This window comes from Capricornis sumatraensis, chromosome 3, assembly GCF_032405125.1.
Source record: "Capricornis sumatraensis isolate serow.1 chromosome 3, serow.2, whole genome shotgun sequence".
NCBI lineage: Eukaryota > Metazoa > Chordata > Mammalia > Artiodactyla > Bovidae > Capricornis > Capricornis sumatraensis.
The window spans coordinates 89060979-89078165 of record NC_091071.1 but is presented as its reverse complement, the minus strand read 5'-3'; the positions used below and the strand labels follow the sequence as shown (position 1 = coordinate 89078165).

The 17187-nt window shown below is 41.4% G+C and overlaps 1 protein-coding gene across 1 annotated transcript in view; it reads right to left on the bottom strand.

The window, feature by feature from the left end:
• The window catches only part of NEB (nebulin), a 211255-nt gene that overhangs the window by 25179 nt on the left and 168889 nt on the right, over positions 1–17187 (bottom strand). Inside the window, exons 114-127 of the mRNA XM_068968129.1 lie at positions 16066–16170; positions 15587–15694; positions 12870–12974; positions 11224–11328; positions 10691–10795; positions 9948–10052; positions 9749–9859; positions 8735–8845; positions 8419–8520; positions 8207–8311; positions 3807–3917; positions 3104–3208; positions 2453–2557; positions 847–951 (exon numbers count right to left, since the gene is read on the bottom strand). Of these exons, the coding sequence (XP_068824230.1) occupies positions 847–951; positions 2453–2557; positions 3104–3208; positions 3807–3917; positions 8207–8311; positions 8419–8520; positions 8735–8845; positions 9749–9859; positions 9948–10052; positions 10691–10795; positions 11224–11328; positions 12870–12974; positions 15587–15694; positions 16066–16170 (1488 nt within the window). The remainder of the gene's footprint in view (positions 1–846; positions 952–2452; positions 2558–3103; positions 3209–3806; positions 3918–8206; positions 8312–8418; positions 8521–8734; positions 8846–9748; positions 9860–9947; positions 10053–10690; positions 10796–11223; positions 11329–12869; positions 12975–15586; positions 15695–16065; positions 16171–17187) is intronic.

Below are 17187 nucleotides of genomic sequence, written 5' to 3'. Positions count from 1 at the left end.
TCACTGGGAGGCTTGGAGTAGACTTTGGGACTTGATTTTTGTCATTTTCAATTCCGATAAAATTTGACATCTACAGAAAAGTTGTAAGACTAGTACAAGGAGCTCCTACAGATGCTTTCCTCAGGTTTACCAACTGTTTTAAACAATTTAAAATTTTCTGTTATCTGGCATTCTACACATCAGAAAGCTCCCCAAACTACTACTTATATTAAAAGCCATTTATCTTTATGGTTGGAGATATGCCCATGGAGGTGAGGCAGAAGAAATCCAAAATAAGCCTGTTTCCCAATGAAGACAGACATTCTCAGTTTCAAAATAAGATTCATTCTTCTCCACTATTGATTAAAATTTTTTTTAATTTTATTTTAGATTCCTTTGCTTACATTTCTAAAATAGGAAATATGACATACTGACACTTTTGATATTTTGATAAAAATCCTGATTAAAAAAAAATCTTCCTTTCTGGGACTGGAGGCTTCCTATTAAGAGAACAATTCAAAGCCAACAGTGGGTCTGCATAGAGGGAACTGATTCAAAGAAAAAATTACGTTACATTCAAAATAATCTGTTTCAGTATTAGGAAGAGTTTGCTATGTCCTAATTCTGTGAAAAGGGTAGTTGAGATAAAACATATATGGTAAATGTTTATTATTCAGAACATTTTTATACATATATATAATGTAACCACAGGATTTGAGATATAGAAAAGATTTTGGTAATTATATGTTGAAGAATCTCATCATCCACACCTTTGGGATAACAACAGGCTCAACACTTTTGTGGGTAGAGGTTGTTCGCGTTAGCTTGATGGTATATTTGCTGTGTTGGGCTTTGTGCAGGACTTACCCCACTCTGCATCTGCTGAGACTCCTTGGCAGTGATGTACGTTGGTGTTTCAAAATCTAGCATAGGCTTCCCTCGTTCCTTTTCGTACTTTTCTTTGTATTTCACCTAGTGATAAAACCCTTATGAGATATCTCTGGCCCATTCTGAGACAGAGACCAGTTTAACAATAGCGTTTTTAATTGATACATTATGTCCAATTGGATGGCATCTCATTGCCATGCAAAACAGTTTCCTGTCATGTTTCAGAAAGTAACTTTTTATTTTGGCCTGGCAGGATAACACCATAACTGTCTGCAAGGCATGGTCATGATTTGTGTTCAGTTCAAGGAGACAAAAAGATCACTGCAGAAGAATCAGCCAAGACAAGCATTAAGACAAGAAAATTCACGGGAAAACCGAGATTTGACGTGTATAGATGTGAATATTTTAGCCTGAGCATCAGCCAATATTTCTAATAAAAATCTCCAATCTTCCCTTCATAAGAACTTTTATCAGGGACCTGGGGCCTTAATAGATAATGCATACAACTTTATTTACATATCAATTCAACTGAGGTAATAACTGGTCACATATTCAATGCTGCCAATATAGATTGGTATGAAAATGGAAGCCAGTTGACTAGTCATTGACTGAATTTCCAACAAACCTGACATTCTCAAAAAGACCCCAAGGCTATTTTACAAATACAAACTCATCCTCATCACAGGAGCTCAGGAATGGGAGGAGCCTACAGATATTCCTAATTTACACAGGAGGCGCTGAAAGACAAAAGCCTGGGTCACACAGCATCTTCATAGCAAAGTCCAATCTCCGCTCTCTTGCTTATGACAACACGTTAACACAGAGGTCCAGGAACACGGGCTGCTTTACGGATGATGGATGGCATTTCCACTAATTCAGCCTTCTTGTTAATGCCCAATGGGGACGGAAATAGCTGAATTTGTGAAACAGAAGATCATGTGGCAGCAAATTCCTTCCCCGAGTTCTTTCCTGTGAGAATCTTACTTGTATAAATTTTGAAATTTCTTCCACACCCAGAGACCACTTCAGTGGTGACCTGAGCATATCACTCCTCTGCCCCAAATCCTCCAAAGACTCCCTATCATTCTTAGTAATATTTTCTTTTCTTTTCTTTTTTAATATATTTATTGATTTATCTGGCTGTGTCAGGTCTTAGCTGCAGCATGTGGGATCTTTAGTTGCAACATGTGGGACCTAGATCCCCTACCAGGAATCAAACCCAGGCCCCCTGCATTGGGAGCATAGAGTCTTAGCCACTGGACCACCAGGGAAGTCCCACTAATATTTTCTAAGGGGTGTGTCTCCCTGGTGATATAATCTTTATGCTTCCAGTCCCTGTGAGTAACCTGAATAACACATCCTGCATGCCTACGCACCATTTCTCCAGTGTATATAGATACTGTTATCATTCATAACATGAACATTTGTTTCAACATGTTGCTAAATTCCAAGCCCATAATATCTTTGGGCATTTTCACAAGCAATTGTTGCTACAAGTGTAACTACTGTCCTCTAGGGGAATCCATGAAAACTTTTGACATTATAGGTGAATGTGCAGGAAAAAAGACAGTCTTGGTCAACTTACAATACTCTGTAATTCTGTGGCCTCTTTGAGATGAAGCTGCTCCAGATTGTCAGGTATTGTGTGGTAGTGACCTTTACTCTTTTCATAGTTCTTCTTGTACTGGTACTGAGGGGAAGGAGGCAAAAAAAGGCACATTGATGGCAAAGCTGCTCCGCATTCCTGTTTTTCTCTTTAGGCTGGATATTTACACGGCAGCAGCATCAAGACCAAATGAAAATTAGCGAACACCACATAGGGGGTGAAAAAAACGTTTTAAAGGATGAAGATACATGTTCAATATTGTCAGTTAATAAATACAAGGATGTAAGCACTTAGATTATGTGGCTTATTGAAAGTAGGCTTTTAAGAGTAAAAAGTTAAAAGTGAAAGAAACTATTCCAAGTGTTAAGTCTATGTTTTTAGGAGGAGGAAAGGCAGTGGTTAATTGGGAGAAAAAGAAGTTAAAATATTTCCAAACAGAAGCATTTTTATAATCTGAGAGGTGCTGCAGTCAGTGGCGCACTGGTAGATTAATATTGTCATTTGGAAGAATGCACTCAGAGGACAGACATGCTTTCAGTAGCAGAGAAGGAGATGCATGTGACCTCAAAGAAGGAATTTAGCTGTAAATGGGTGAAGCAAGCTGTTTTTGGAACAAACGATTGAGCTTACAGAACTGGCAAGGTGACTTGTATTCAAGACATGGTTCATTATTAGAGATTCCTTCATGTCAGTCACAGGTTTGTGAAGTTTCTTCAAATCAGCCTTATACTTAACCTGTGCCACAGTAAGAGGAAAAAGGAAATCATATAAATAGGAAATGGAAAATGGTACTAATGAAATCATAATACGATATCTCATCCTGAAACAAATGCTGGAAATGGTGATTAAAAAAAAAACCATACTCATTTACAATAGCCAAAAACGGGAAATAAGTATCCATTGACAGATGAAGGGACAAACACAGTGTGACAGATACATAAAGTGGAATGCTATTTAACCACAGACGGAATGAAGTTCTGACATACACCACACAGCACGGACGCACCTTGAAAACACTGAGCTAAATGAAATAAGCCAGACCAAAAAAGGACCCATAATACATGATTCTACTTACATGCAATCTCTAATAGGCAAACTTATAGGGGCAGAAAGTAGATTAGTGCTTACCAGGGATTGGTGGGAGAGAGAAATGGAGAGTTATTGCTTAATAGTTATAGAGTTTGTGTTCTGAGGTGATGAAAAAGCTTTGGAATTAATAGTGGTAGTTGGAAAACATTGTGAATGTAATTAATGCCACTGAATTACATACTTAAAAATACTTAAAATGGCAAATTCACATTATATATTTTACTACAGTTAAACAAGCACATACCTCACTTGCAAGAGTATTAGCATCTTTCATGACTTTGTAGAGCTGGCTATCTTTTGGATTGTATTTTGGTGTCTTGCCCTTCTCTTTGTTGAAATTTTCTCGGTATTTAACCTAATAGCAAATGCAAAAATCCAAATTATTCCTGAATGTCAGTTTATTTGAAGGCTGAGGAACAGGGGACATGTAAATGCAAAAGAATACGTTACACATAAAGTGATCATGTAATTTATTATCCAAATTAGGCCACTTTTAAGAGTGAAAGGGAGCATTATTAATAATTATGCAGGGACAACAGGCAATTGAGTATAAGAACAAATGACATAGTATTTGTTTTGCTCATTTTTATACTATCCAGAGGTATGAAAGATTCACTTCCTTTTGATGCAGGACAAAAATGCATGGGAAAAGGCTTCTGGCTAAATTCAGAGACGATCTAATATATTTGATCTGAAGCATTTCAATCCTCCTAACTAGCAAAACCAAAAGCATTTTAGGTCTATTACCAGGAGTTCAAAGAGGCTTTATAAATGATCAAGATAAGTGAGAAGTAAGGAATCTGTTGACTTTAGGAGAATTTATTATTTTGTACCTTAGCTTTATCATTTTAATTTTAATTGACAAAATATTGGCATAACTTTTAAGTAAAAGAACAGAATTTGGAGGTTAATGGCTTTGATATAATTTCAGGTTAGAAGGAGGAAAGAAGTGAGATAAATTTAACATAAAGAGAAAAATAAGATTAAATATATTTTACTTGCAGGATATATAAAAGAAAATGCAAAGGATTAAATAACTTCAATTTAAAATATAAGTGCAATGTCTGGCACTAATAGTTGCTTAATAAATGTGATTTGATTGATGAAGGAAAGAGACAGTCATAATGCCTAAGCAAAACAGCTAAAGATGAGATTTACTTACAGGAATATTCGACAGAATATTGAAAGACAGACTGATTCCTCTGCCACTAGGATTAACACCAGAAATAGAACCCTACTAGTTACTTATTCTGGGCGTCCCTGGTGGCTCAGATGGTAAAGAATCCGCCTGCAATGCGGGAGACCTGGGTTCAGTTCCTGGGTTGGGAACATTCCCTGGAGGAGGAAATGGCAACCCACTCCACTATTTTTGCCTGGAGAATCCCCTTGGACAGAGGAGCCTGGCGGGCTACAGGCCATGGGGTTGCAAAGAGTTGGACAGACAGCACAGTTACTTATGCTAGGAAGAAAGAAAAATAAGCTCTTTCTAGATGTTAGCCAGCTAACGGGGCAATATTTGATGCTCTGGGACACCTAGAGTTTCTGCTGTTGGTAAAACGAAAGACTTGCTCATTCACAGTTGGCACACCAGGATCTGGTTGCCCAGATATTTCGCACTGTAGACACTTAAAATCAGTCCCCTCATGCTTCGTCACTTTACCTTCCCACAACTTTCCCCATCCAGCAGAACAGGCACAACAGGAGGCCACTCAAGTGCTAAGAACAATGAAGTCTGTCACATTCAAGGAAAAGCATTCACAGTGCTAAGACTCATTTATTTTGAATAAATCTCCAGTGAAAACGCACAGACAAAATAAGCATGCAGAGCAGTACAGCAGGCTGCGGGCACACTGAGTCAGACACACAATGGAGGAAGCAGAAACAACAGAACAGAAAAACAACATAAAGAAACGCTACGGTGGCCCTTCTCTGAAAGGAAATTCACTCCCCAAATAAAACGAAAAGCCTGCTAAGGAATGTCAGAGGTGGTGAGCTGGTGTCTGGGCCAAGAGAAAACTTTTCCTAAGGATACAGAAACCCTAAGAATAGGGCTGATCCCAAGAGCTGAGAAACAGAAAAGCAAAGTCAGGTAGATGTGCAGAGGCAAGACTGGGGAAGAGAAAATGCAAAGGCCCACCTCTGATGCGAATAAAATCCATTTCTTTAGAAGAATGCTAAAACCCCTCTATCTTTTAGAAAATAACTCACGTCTGAAAAAAGTACTTGAAGAGCAGCTTTCTACTGGCCTTCAGTTTCTTTTTCTTCTGTTAATTTTAAGCAGATTTAAATTTCTAACTTTTTAATTAAAAAGTTATGCCTCCTCTTTCCACAGGGAGGCCCCACGCAAATGCAGTTGAGCATAACTACTGCCAGGAATATGAGCCACCATGTCCAACCTTCCTTTTTGACGGAATCTTCTTAAGTACTACTCTATTTTGCATGATAAGGACACATATCGGATTCAGGACTTCGAGAATTCTTAGAAAGGTGTGGGATTCGGTGGAAAGTACAGTAAAGCCACATTCGTGTGGCACATGGAATAGGAAAGCCTTCTTTCTCTCGTTTACCAGGGAAACCTGAGATGCAGCTGTGCAGCGCCACGTTGCAAATGGCACCATCAGTGTCCATGACCCCAGCAGGCTCAGAGAGTGTGGGAAAGACGTTTGGAAGCAATTATTTCAATGTTCAATTGAATACAAAGTTCTAACATCCAGTTCTACTTCTTTGCAGAGACTTGAACAGGACAATAATATTGGCGCTTCTAAAGACTGAAGAGCAGGTTCAAGAATTAGAACATTTCTTGCTATTGAGACTATAAGACATAGACTGAAAGCTACAAATGAAAAGATTTTGAGCAGTTTATACTGTTGATTTGGAGTATGTCTGAACTGCAAGACCACAGTAAATAACCAGTCTTAAATGTATTAAATGCTAACGACAGTCATCAGCGGAGACTTTCTTCCTGTGGTTGCAGATAAGATGCCCAGTCTATGTTCACTTCATCCTTTGATCAGTGTCAGCAGCCTGGAGAAGTTAGTAGACCATCTCAAAACTACTCTACCTTCCGACTCTGGAGGTATGTTCCAGGGGGAACGTTTCATGCAGGAAAAGATAGGTGTGTGCAAAAGTATATCCCCTGACAAATTTCCACAGCATTCTACACATTCCAACACAAGACCAACAGAAAAAGAGTGCAACTTGGTCAGTCCCCTGACCAAGGCTAAGATGGTAGACAAGAGAAAGAGGAAGACGGAGATACAGGCTTGCTGGTGCTGGTCTTACATCACTGATGAGCACATTAGTTTTCTTAAGCTGCCTCATGATAGGAGTGTCATAAGATGCGGCGCCGTGCCCGTGACCTCTCCTTTGGCCTTTGATGTATTCCACCTAGAGTGCCAGCAAGACAGCAAAGTCAGAACGGGCAGGGCCCACACAGATGGGGTCTCCTGGACCAGGGGCCACACCAGGACGCTGTCAATCCTGAGGAAGCCTTCCCAGGAAGTAATCCCAAGAAGGGAGCTCACAATACCACCTGGTCGGGCGTCATTCTCCACATCACAGGATTCACCTGAGGTTAGAAATACAGGCCTCGCTATTTTCAAAACCAGCAAAGTCTTCAAGATTTCAACTTGTTTTTAACTTGCTAATAATATGAACTTGGTTAAAAAATACATTAAAAGTGTTTTAAATTGAAAAGTTCTTGTTACATTTTACTATTCTTAGAGATTCCACTACTTTTTGTGGGTGATTTCATATCTTTGTTTCAAGTATTTATACCATTCCATTAATTTGTAATAAAAATACTGCATTGGCATTTTAAAAATAAAAACTTAAAAAATCACATTTGCTTATCGTTAGACATCTGAACTTTTTGTCTCTTCATAATTCCCATTTCTTGTCACCTGATGTTACTATTTGTATCTTCCAAAAGATTGGGATTCCATGTTTGGCATTGCTGAAAGGCATATGTACAACCACCAAAGGTATCCTAAACCTATTTCTTCAAACAAATACTTGAGAAAACAGTAAAGAAGAAGATGAATAAATATTTAAGAAAAAAAAGAGGAAGGCAGGGTCTCAGAACGGGAAGAGAAATAAGATCCTTGAGCTTGTCTTTCTGGAGTAAAGCTTGCTCTCTGAAAGATCTGGTGTTGGTCATGGAGTCTCTGATCTAATGTCCGAAAACTTGTCATAATTCAGGAGTATTCTATATAATTAGTCTAACAAGGGAAATTAGGTAATGGGGCAATCAACTTTGGGCACATTTCTGAGTCCATCTTCTCACTAAGATGGAATCTGCTAGCATCAGGCATTCCCCCTCAGCTCCCTGTGCATACCTCAATCAGACACAACCCCAAAATGTAACTATTTATCCATAGACATAGAGTCTGAGGACATTTATTCCCCCTCGTTCCTAGCCCAAGGTTTCAATATATGTTTGTTAAATAAAAAAGCTAAAGTGACTGCATCTGATAGAAATTTTCAAAGCCTTTCGTGATATAATTTTCAAAGCCCTGAGTGCTATCAGAGACCCCGTATCTCTTTGATCACTAATACTGCACTTTCATTCTGGGAATCACTCCTTCCTGCAGGGTCTCTAAGCATCTCCTCGCAGTAGAGTGGCTGCTTGCCCATGTGTGTTACCTGGCTGCTCAGCTTGGCTGCCTTCTTGGCCATTTCAATGTCGGGGCGACCAAGCATGCTGAGCCCATGACTGCCTTCCTTGCGGTGCTTGGCTCTGTACTCCACCTGAAGCAAAGAAAGACAAAACGGACAACATGCTCTAGGTGGCCGGTGCCTTGTACTGCTTGCTTGCGGTGCATGGTGGACTGGCAACGTTTTAACCACCCACTTACCTCGCTGGCCTGTTTGGCAGCCTGCGTGGCCTTCTTGATGTCTGGCCGATCAGCCACTGTGGTGTAATGCAGGTTTTCTTTTGCATCTTTTTTGTAAGCGACCTTCATTTGGAGAAAATACATTGGCTCATTTGAGAAACAGACTTTCTTTCTGAAAGGAACCTTTCTGATTAAAACCAAATCAATCCCACCACCATATATTTTAAACCACCAGATATAGAAATTAGGGTGACCACTCACTGGGCCCAGCCCAGCGTGCACCAGTGTGGGATCCCCTGGTGCAGGTGGGCCCCAGAGAGTGAGAAGAGGAACTCACATTACTCTGCTTCTTGGCCACGTCCATGGCGTGTTTCACATCTGGGGGCTCCAGCATGATGGAGTAGTTGGATTTGCCTTTCTCCTTGACAAACTTCTTCTTGTAATTTGTCTGAAAAGAGCCAGAATTACTTAGGTGAGGAGGGGAAGCCGGGAACAGAATTGTTTTACTTGAAGAACTGTGAGAAGATCTCAAGGGAAAATCCATGGTTCCCTGTTTTGGTGTCATTTTGGAACTGGAGTGTCTTGCCCGTATTCTAGTTCTTCTCTGTCATTTCTGTCCTGGAGCCTGACATTGAGCCACACACCAGTCTTTAAAGAATGAATGACAAGCAAAGCAAACTCTTTCATTCATCTTTTTAAAATAAAGGGAACCTTATAAGGCTCATAAATACAAATTATTAAATATTATTAAATATTATTAAATATCATGTATTATTATAAATACATGATACAATAATAAATACATGATTATTAAAGCATTATCCATACGGATGTAGTGGGCAGAGATTAGGGAGATATGAAGATGTGATTTTGATTCTCTAAATTGTTCAACAGTTTAAGGAGAAGAGAGATGATGAGACAGATAGATTTTCACTATCAAAGCTTCCTCCCTTTATTACCACTAGGGTAGTGATATCCTCAGTGCCAGACAAGACATCCTATGGTAAAACCCATATCTGCCACAGTTGCCAAAACTGGAAAGTCAATAAATATTGAGTCTTTATTATTACTGTTTTTGGTTGCGCCATGTGGTATGCAGGATCTTAGTTCCCCGACCAGGCATCGAACTCTGCATTGGGAACACGGAGTCTTAGCCACTGGACCACCAGGGAAGTTCCTACTGAATTGTCTTTTAAGCCAGTGTTCAAAGTTCACATATAGGTACTGGCTGTAAGAGTGAAGTGACGTAGAAGAAAGTGTGTGTGAGGAAAAACATGACTTTCAGTCTTTTGCTGGCTGCTAAGATAAAGTGGCATTGCTGTGGCCAAGAGTCCTGGGGCTGGTCACTTACATCACTGACGTTCTTGGTCACTTCTTTGACATGAATAGTGTCCCGGGTCTCTGGCAGCGTCGTGTACGAACCCTGCGCCAAGTGCTTCTTCACATACTGCTTGTACTTGTTCTGGGAAAGCATAGAGAGCTTGTTACAGTGCCGGCCTAGGGCATCAGCCCAGGACAGAAGGCGGGCATGTGGGCTGCCGGAGGGCTACCTCGGACACCAGGCTGCTGACTGTCTTTGCCAGGAGGATCTGTGGCGTGTCAGGCACGGCATGACAGCTTCCTCTTTCCTTGACGTGTTTCTCTTTGTATTTCAGCTGCAGGGGTGAGAAAAAGGCATTTCTTCAGCTCCTCTGAGTCTCCTGCATATTTTTTATCAAGCTCCTGAGTTACTAAATAGAGCTGGGAGAGTAGTGTCATTGACATAGTTAGAAACATTAAACTCAGTATAAGATTTGATGTTTAGAAATCTTGGGAAATACCAAAAAAGGATCTTCTTTTATCTCGCGCAAGCTGAGGCTTTAATAACAATCAGAATGAACGTTCTGACGAATCTTCATATATGCAGCTTTAGTTCCGAGCACTTTGAAATGTCACTGGACCCTCCCCCAAGCCCTGGGAGGCATTATTAGTCTTCCTTTCCAGCTGAGGAAACAGGAAGCATAGGAAGAGTGTGACCCCATGAAAATGAATATGTTGCCTTATAGAGTCCAGCCAGGCCCTCAAATCCCCAGTTCTGGCTGGGAGGGCTGGCTCGTGGAGCCTCTGTATCAGGCCCGGCCACCTGACTGTAACAGCTTCCCGCTGCTGCCACCCTGCTCTGCCAAGTCACTGCTGTGGACTGGGGTCAGCAGCCCTCCTCAGTCCACAGGGTGCCCAGGGTGCCCCTGGGGACTGGGCTGCAGAAGACAGCCCTGTGTGAGGCTAGGCCTCTGGGAGGGGACCGCATGCTTACGTCACTTTCGATTATAGAATTCTTCAGGGCCAGCACCATGTCTTTATCATCCGTGACGGAAAGCTTGCAACCCCTGAGGTACTCTCGGTCCAGCTTGTATTCAAACTATAACAGAAGAAAGGCAGAGGAAGCTGGAAAAGGGTGCCAGGCACAGGAGCAAGATGATATCTGGTTAAATTCCTAGGGAGTCTTCTTGAGAGCACTATGAGGATTTGCTGCCAGGATGGGGGCAAGGCTTTCCCGGCTGGGTCCACTGCAAGCTGGGCTCCTCCCCGCCAGCCTCCAGGCCAGGACAAAGCTTTCCTGGTCCTCCCGTGCCTCCCTCAAGAGCCATTGGTGTTTGGGCTCAGCCGTGTGAGACCAAGCTGTGTGGCCAGGCCTACTTCCTGAGCTTGCCTTTCACACTTCACAACCCTCCTGTCCTTCTTGGATCTCAAATGAGCTAGGGTTAACACAGCGACCGTGGTAACTATGGATAATGAGGGACGTTTCTGCCCTGGGTATGTCAGGCAGTTCTCTCTCTCTTATCTCACATCGCTCTGCTGCAGGGTCGACTTAGCAGCCTGGATGAAGTCTGGGCGGTCAGGGGTCCATTTCCAGTAGGCTTTGGTGGCTTCATACTGCTTCTTGTAATCCAACTGGTTTTAACAAGATAGAAACAGGTCAGTTCATTAAGTGGCCTGAATTCACAACCACAAACGCAGCACAGAGGGACTCAGCTTGCATTTTAACATTTAACAAATCATGATTCTTTATGCAAGAAGACAGCCCCAATTAAAATTTCTATACAATTTACGCAACTAGTTTTGTCATCCTATGGGACCCCTTGGCCTCAAAATAGAAGCTAATAATTTTTAAAGGTTCCAGATGAAATGATTTTTCAAACTAACTCTGCCAGGGCAGTTTAATTATTTTAAGTCAAGTACTTTTAACTTCTAACTAAATTCAGACAACTTTAAAAAAATTATTAAACACTTTTTATTTTCTGCCAGGCACTTCTCAAAGTGCCTTATACATATTAACTCATTTAATCTTCATCACGACTTCATGAACTCAGCAGCTGAGGAACTGTCTAGAGGAGCTAAGTAAGCTGCCCAGGTGAAACAGCTAGTGAGCAGTGGAGCTGGGGTTCAAACCCAGGCAGCCTGACTTCAGAGGGCTTGTGTCCTTGCCTGGTTTGCATTTGAGCTGGAGGACTGGCTACCTCAGGCTGAGTCTGAGGAATAGAGCGTATGTAATTTCATTTGAGTGTCCTTGCCCTCACTATCAGCCACATTTCTTCACTCTTTTTGTCTCTCCTTTTTCTTGGTCAAGGTATCATTTGTGTACAATAAGATACACATGCTTTCATGTAATAATTTTGATAAAATTTTTTCCATTTCATTGTGAAAATTTCAAGCACATGAAGAGTTGCAAAAAAAAAAAAAAACAAGTTGCATGAATCTTACAGAGAACACCCATATACCCAGCACCTAGATTCTACAATGTACATTTTACTGCATTTGCTTTGTCCCACGTTTATGCTGCTACTTTTCTCTCGGTCCATTCTCAGGACACCTGTAAGCTCCCTGTCAGCCCATAAAGGCATTTCAGTTTGTTTGCCCTAATAAATACAGTTCTCTTGTGGCACTAGTGGTCACAGCTTGGATTTTATAATCTTTCATTATATAACCACATATATTTTTAAGAAGTCAATACTTATCTAAATGCACAAAAATGTTTCTGTGGTTGAGGCTTTAAGATGCCCCATCACACACCAAGAAGAATCAGCACAGAGAGCTGTGAGCAGGAGGAAGGCCTAGGCCAACTCCTGACAGCATCGAGCAGCTCCAGTGTTCTCTTTTTTCAGAAGAAGCAGGCTCCAGAGTTTGAGGCAGGAGAAACACAGAAAGACTGGAGACACTTTTAAAAATGTCACCTTCATTTCAGAATTAAACTCCCATTTCTCAGTCTCCTGACACAGCGGCTGAGTGGGTACAATATCCCTGGGCCATCTTTGCTTTTTTCCCACCTTTCCCTGGTGAGAACCGTGGGAGCATTTAGAGGTCAGCATTATCACTCATGCTCCGGGGCCCAGCCCTTGATCTGGAGTCACTAGAACGCAACCACCTGAAGTGATGCCAAAAGAGGCCATGTGTGCTGCAGAAGCTGATGAACCCTGTTAGATTTGGGGACTTACATTGGTGTTGACTTTATAGGCATCCTTGGCTGCTTTGATATGAACAGCATCTGGCTCAATGGTACAGTTGGACTTAGTTCTCTGGTAAACTTCTTTGTATTTCAGCTGCAGGAGGAAACACAGGTGAATTTTTTAAAGCAGCCCACAAGAGTCTTAAAAAAAAATTAAAACTGTAACTATAGTACACAATGCTTCTAAAGACTGAATACATCTGCTGTGAAGAAATGATGCAGCCATCGCATCTAGCAGACATGCACTTATCCTGTCTCAGATCCTAGAGTCTGCCCCTCAGGACACACTGCATCTGCTCACTGAGTCGCCATAGAATTTACGTCCTCTGAGCTTGTGCTGAAAAGAACAGCTGGAGAGCAGTCTATGTGTTTTCCCTTCCCCAAATCAGAAACTCCAGAGTTTAGAACATCTTAAAAACCATTGATGGAAGACAAGACTTCCCCCAATGGCTCACCCGAATGGGATCAGGCTTGTCCTCCTTCCACACCCTTGTAGTTGTAGCTGTTATCATGTTATGCTGTAATTATTCATCTGTCTATTCTTTCTATTGAGCTGAATCCTTTGCGGGCAAAGTTGTGCATCATTCATTATCTCATTCCTCGCAGCAGGCACTTAACAGACAAAATATGTGCTCAGTCACTCAGTCATGTCTGACTCCTTGCAATCTCATGGGCTGTAGCCTGCCAGGCTCCTCTGTCTATGAAGTTTGCTAGGCAAAAATACCAGAGTGGGCTGCCATTTCCTCCTCCAAGGATCTTCCTGACCTAGGGCTGGAATCTGCATCTTCTGCATTGGCAGGCACATTCTTTACCACTAGTGGCACCTGGGAAACCCCCAGGGAACCAAATGCCTGATGAATCGATGTACTGATGGATGAACGCTGTCATCACTACCGCCATTGCTAGTGCCACCACTAGTGAGTTTCGGTGGGAGGGGGAGAAACAGGGAAGGCTTAGCCTCTGTGAGCCCGACTGGTCATTTTTTCCACCTTGAGCCTGGAATTTCTAGCTTCACCCATTTTTGCTCCTTTTAAATTTCAGGGCCCTGGGGCCTTATCTGGGCCTTCTCACTAATTATTGCAGAAGGATCTTAGGTCTTAACATGGTTATCTCTGAAATAAAACTGTCCAAAGGAAGCCACGGTAGTGCTTACTAAATTTGCCTGATCACGTGAATCACAGTTTTCTGTGCTTTTTCATAAATGTAGCAAATCAGTAGCTTTAGGGTTCAGGCCTGGACACCCATATTTTTCATCAGTTTGGGTTATTGTTATAATAAGAAAGCTTAAGGAAATGGATGCAGAATTGCTTCATTTTTTTTTTCCCCAGTGAGAGAGAATGGGCTGCTTCACATAAGGGATCTACCTTATAGATCTTTATGAATACCCAATGTTCATGTTTGAAGTGCCAAAACTTATTTTATATGAAAAATATAATAAATATTTTTTAATGATTTATACATTTCTGCCTTCATAAACAGTGCATGGATATGTTTAACGTTTTTCTAGGCAATTCAAAGTCAATAGTGTGAACCCATTTGTTTATCTACCAAAGAACGCCTTAGTCAAGGCTTTGGGGTAGGGATTCCACAGTTGCTTTTAGTATTCCTTATGATGCCCATAAAGCCATGGAGTTCTTTAAAATATTAATCTATTTGTTACCCAAAATGCACGGAGATCAAACCAGTCAATCCTAAAGGAAATCAACCCTGAATTTTCATTGGAAGGACTGATGCTAAAGCTGAAGCTCCAATACTTTAGCTACCTGATATGAGGAGCTGACTCATTGGAAAAGACCCTGACGCTGGGAGATTGATGGAGGAAAAGTGGGGGACAGAGGATGAGATAGTTGAATGGCATCACCAACTCACTGGACATGAATTTGGGCAAACTCCAGGAGCCAGTGAAGGATAGGGAAGCCTGACATGCTGCAGTCCAGCAAAGAGTTGGACACAACTCAGTGACTGAACACCACCAACCAAAATGATGACAGTTTTCCACCACGGAATCTAGCTATGTATATCAAAGTACATGGATATAATTTCTACTCAAAGTATCAGGATTTAATGGCTACCTTGTTCCTCTTAGCCGAGATGAAGCTCATAGAGTATTTATTAATAGAGTTTATGGCCCGCTGCATTTTTCAACTGGTCTCAACAATACCCTCCTACGCTACATGCTTTTCTGCAATGTGACCTTCCCATTTGTTCACCCAGAGGCCTGTGTCTCTTCACCCCTTGAATCTAGGTGCGTACTGTGCCCAGCAAAATAATGCAACAGTGGCTGTGTCAGTTCTAGGAGTAGCCCTTAATGGGTCTGGAATCTTCTACCCCAGCCTCTTAGGACACATCCACTATGCTGTGAGACAGCCAAACCACAAAGGCCACGTATAAAGCTTCCTGTCTGTACCTGAGTGCCCTGAGTGCCCAGCCAAGCTGCGATCAGGCGCCAGCGCTGGGAGCAAACAATGCTTGGCTGCTGTGGCTCTCCTGAGCTGCAGCTGTCTGCTGGCCCACGTAACATAGCATCTACTCAGCTATGCCCAGTCAGCTCACAGAATGCTGAGCGGAAAAAGGATGACTGCTGTCTCAAACTGCTACAATTTAGATTGATTGTTACACAGGTATAGATAATTGGTCCTGGATTTGTTAAATCACATTAGAAAGAGGCCAAAGTGAGAGGGGCTGCAAAGCCATCCCGGTACTTACATCACTGACTTCATCTTTGACCTTCCGGACATGCAGCAACATGGGTGTGTCGTGAATTGTGGTGTAGCCTCTGGGTTTCGCTTTGTTGTATTCCAACTTATACAGTATCTGAAAGAGATGTCAAGGCAGAAAGAGCCAACTTTATGCATCTCAATTTATATTGTGATGTATGTAAAAATATAAAGGGAACATTGTTGCTTTTGTCATTGAGTATATACAAAGGATTCCCATAAACTCATCAGGTTTTCATGCTTTCTGCAAACGCTCCTGTGGCTCTACAATGGGGTGTCTGCTAATTTGGCTGGGATGACTCTTTACTCTAAAAGAAGAGTCCTGAGCAGAGTAGGACATTCAGTGTCCCTACCTCCCTCCCATTAAATGGCAGTAGAGTCTTCCAAACAGGTAACTATCTAAAATGCCCTTCCACATTTGCAAATACCCCCAAGGTCAAGAAACCACTCAGAGGTCCCTGTACTTACATCACTGATTTGTTTGTTGACTTTTGTAGTACGTAGGTGTTCTGGAGTATCCACAATTGAGGTAAACTTGTCCTTTGTTTTTTCATAATTCTTTCTATACTTGATCTAAATTGCAGAGGAGAAGAACAAGTTAACCTGAAGTAGGAGAGGGCTGAAGGCCTCAGGGACTCTAGCTTTCCTTTTGAGACAGTCCCATGGAAAACAACAGGATTATTATATAAGCCATAGATATGGGGAATGATGCCATGCTTTCATATTAAATCTTTTTGATAGCAATTGGGTAATAGAGTGAGAAAATTATAATAAGAAGAAAATAATAGTTTCCAGATTTTTTATCCATGTGGAAACTGAGCCCCAGAGAGGTTAAGAGTATAAGCTAAGGGCATGTGTAGAGTGAAATCTCAGAGCCAGGCCTAGACCCATGCTCTCTGGAGTCTGACAAGTAATGATTCACTCACAGTAAGCTGCATCAAATATATAATCTCTTAAGCTATATTTTCATATCAAAGATGAAACATGAAAAAAATGAATACATACAGTTCAAAGCAATTATTTTAAAAGACATTCACTTTTGAAACTTTCAAGTCATGATTTTTTTTTCATGCACATAAGCAATTTCAAGCAGACACAAAGAGCGCAGCAAAATTCCACGCACAACTATCCGCTGATCATATCAAGGGGAAGAGAAAAGTTCAGGCAAATAGTATGTCCATAGGAAGGCATCCTCATTTCATGTGGGGGTCTGATGTCAGACTAAAGTGATAAAATAAGTTCCCAATACAAAAGATTGATTAAAAACTTTTTGGGGGTGGGGAAACAATGGCATTTTATTAACATTGTATCTGGTAGTTAGGCAATGACCACTGTTTTTTTTCTGCTTCAAGTTTACCTTTCAACATATGATGGAAATGTGGTGGAGTATGCTTCAGATGACCTTGTAGGAAGGCAAGGTGATCAGTAGAATTGTTAACATGTGTGCGTGAGGACAGATGTGCTGAAATAACCTAACAAATACAGCATCAAACATAAGAGGGGCCGTGAATATGTCCAATATTTAAAGAGCTGCACTATCATCCTCATCTCTTCAAAATGGTGCAGAGTAGTCATTAGAGAGCAATGTAC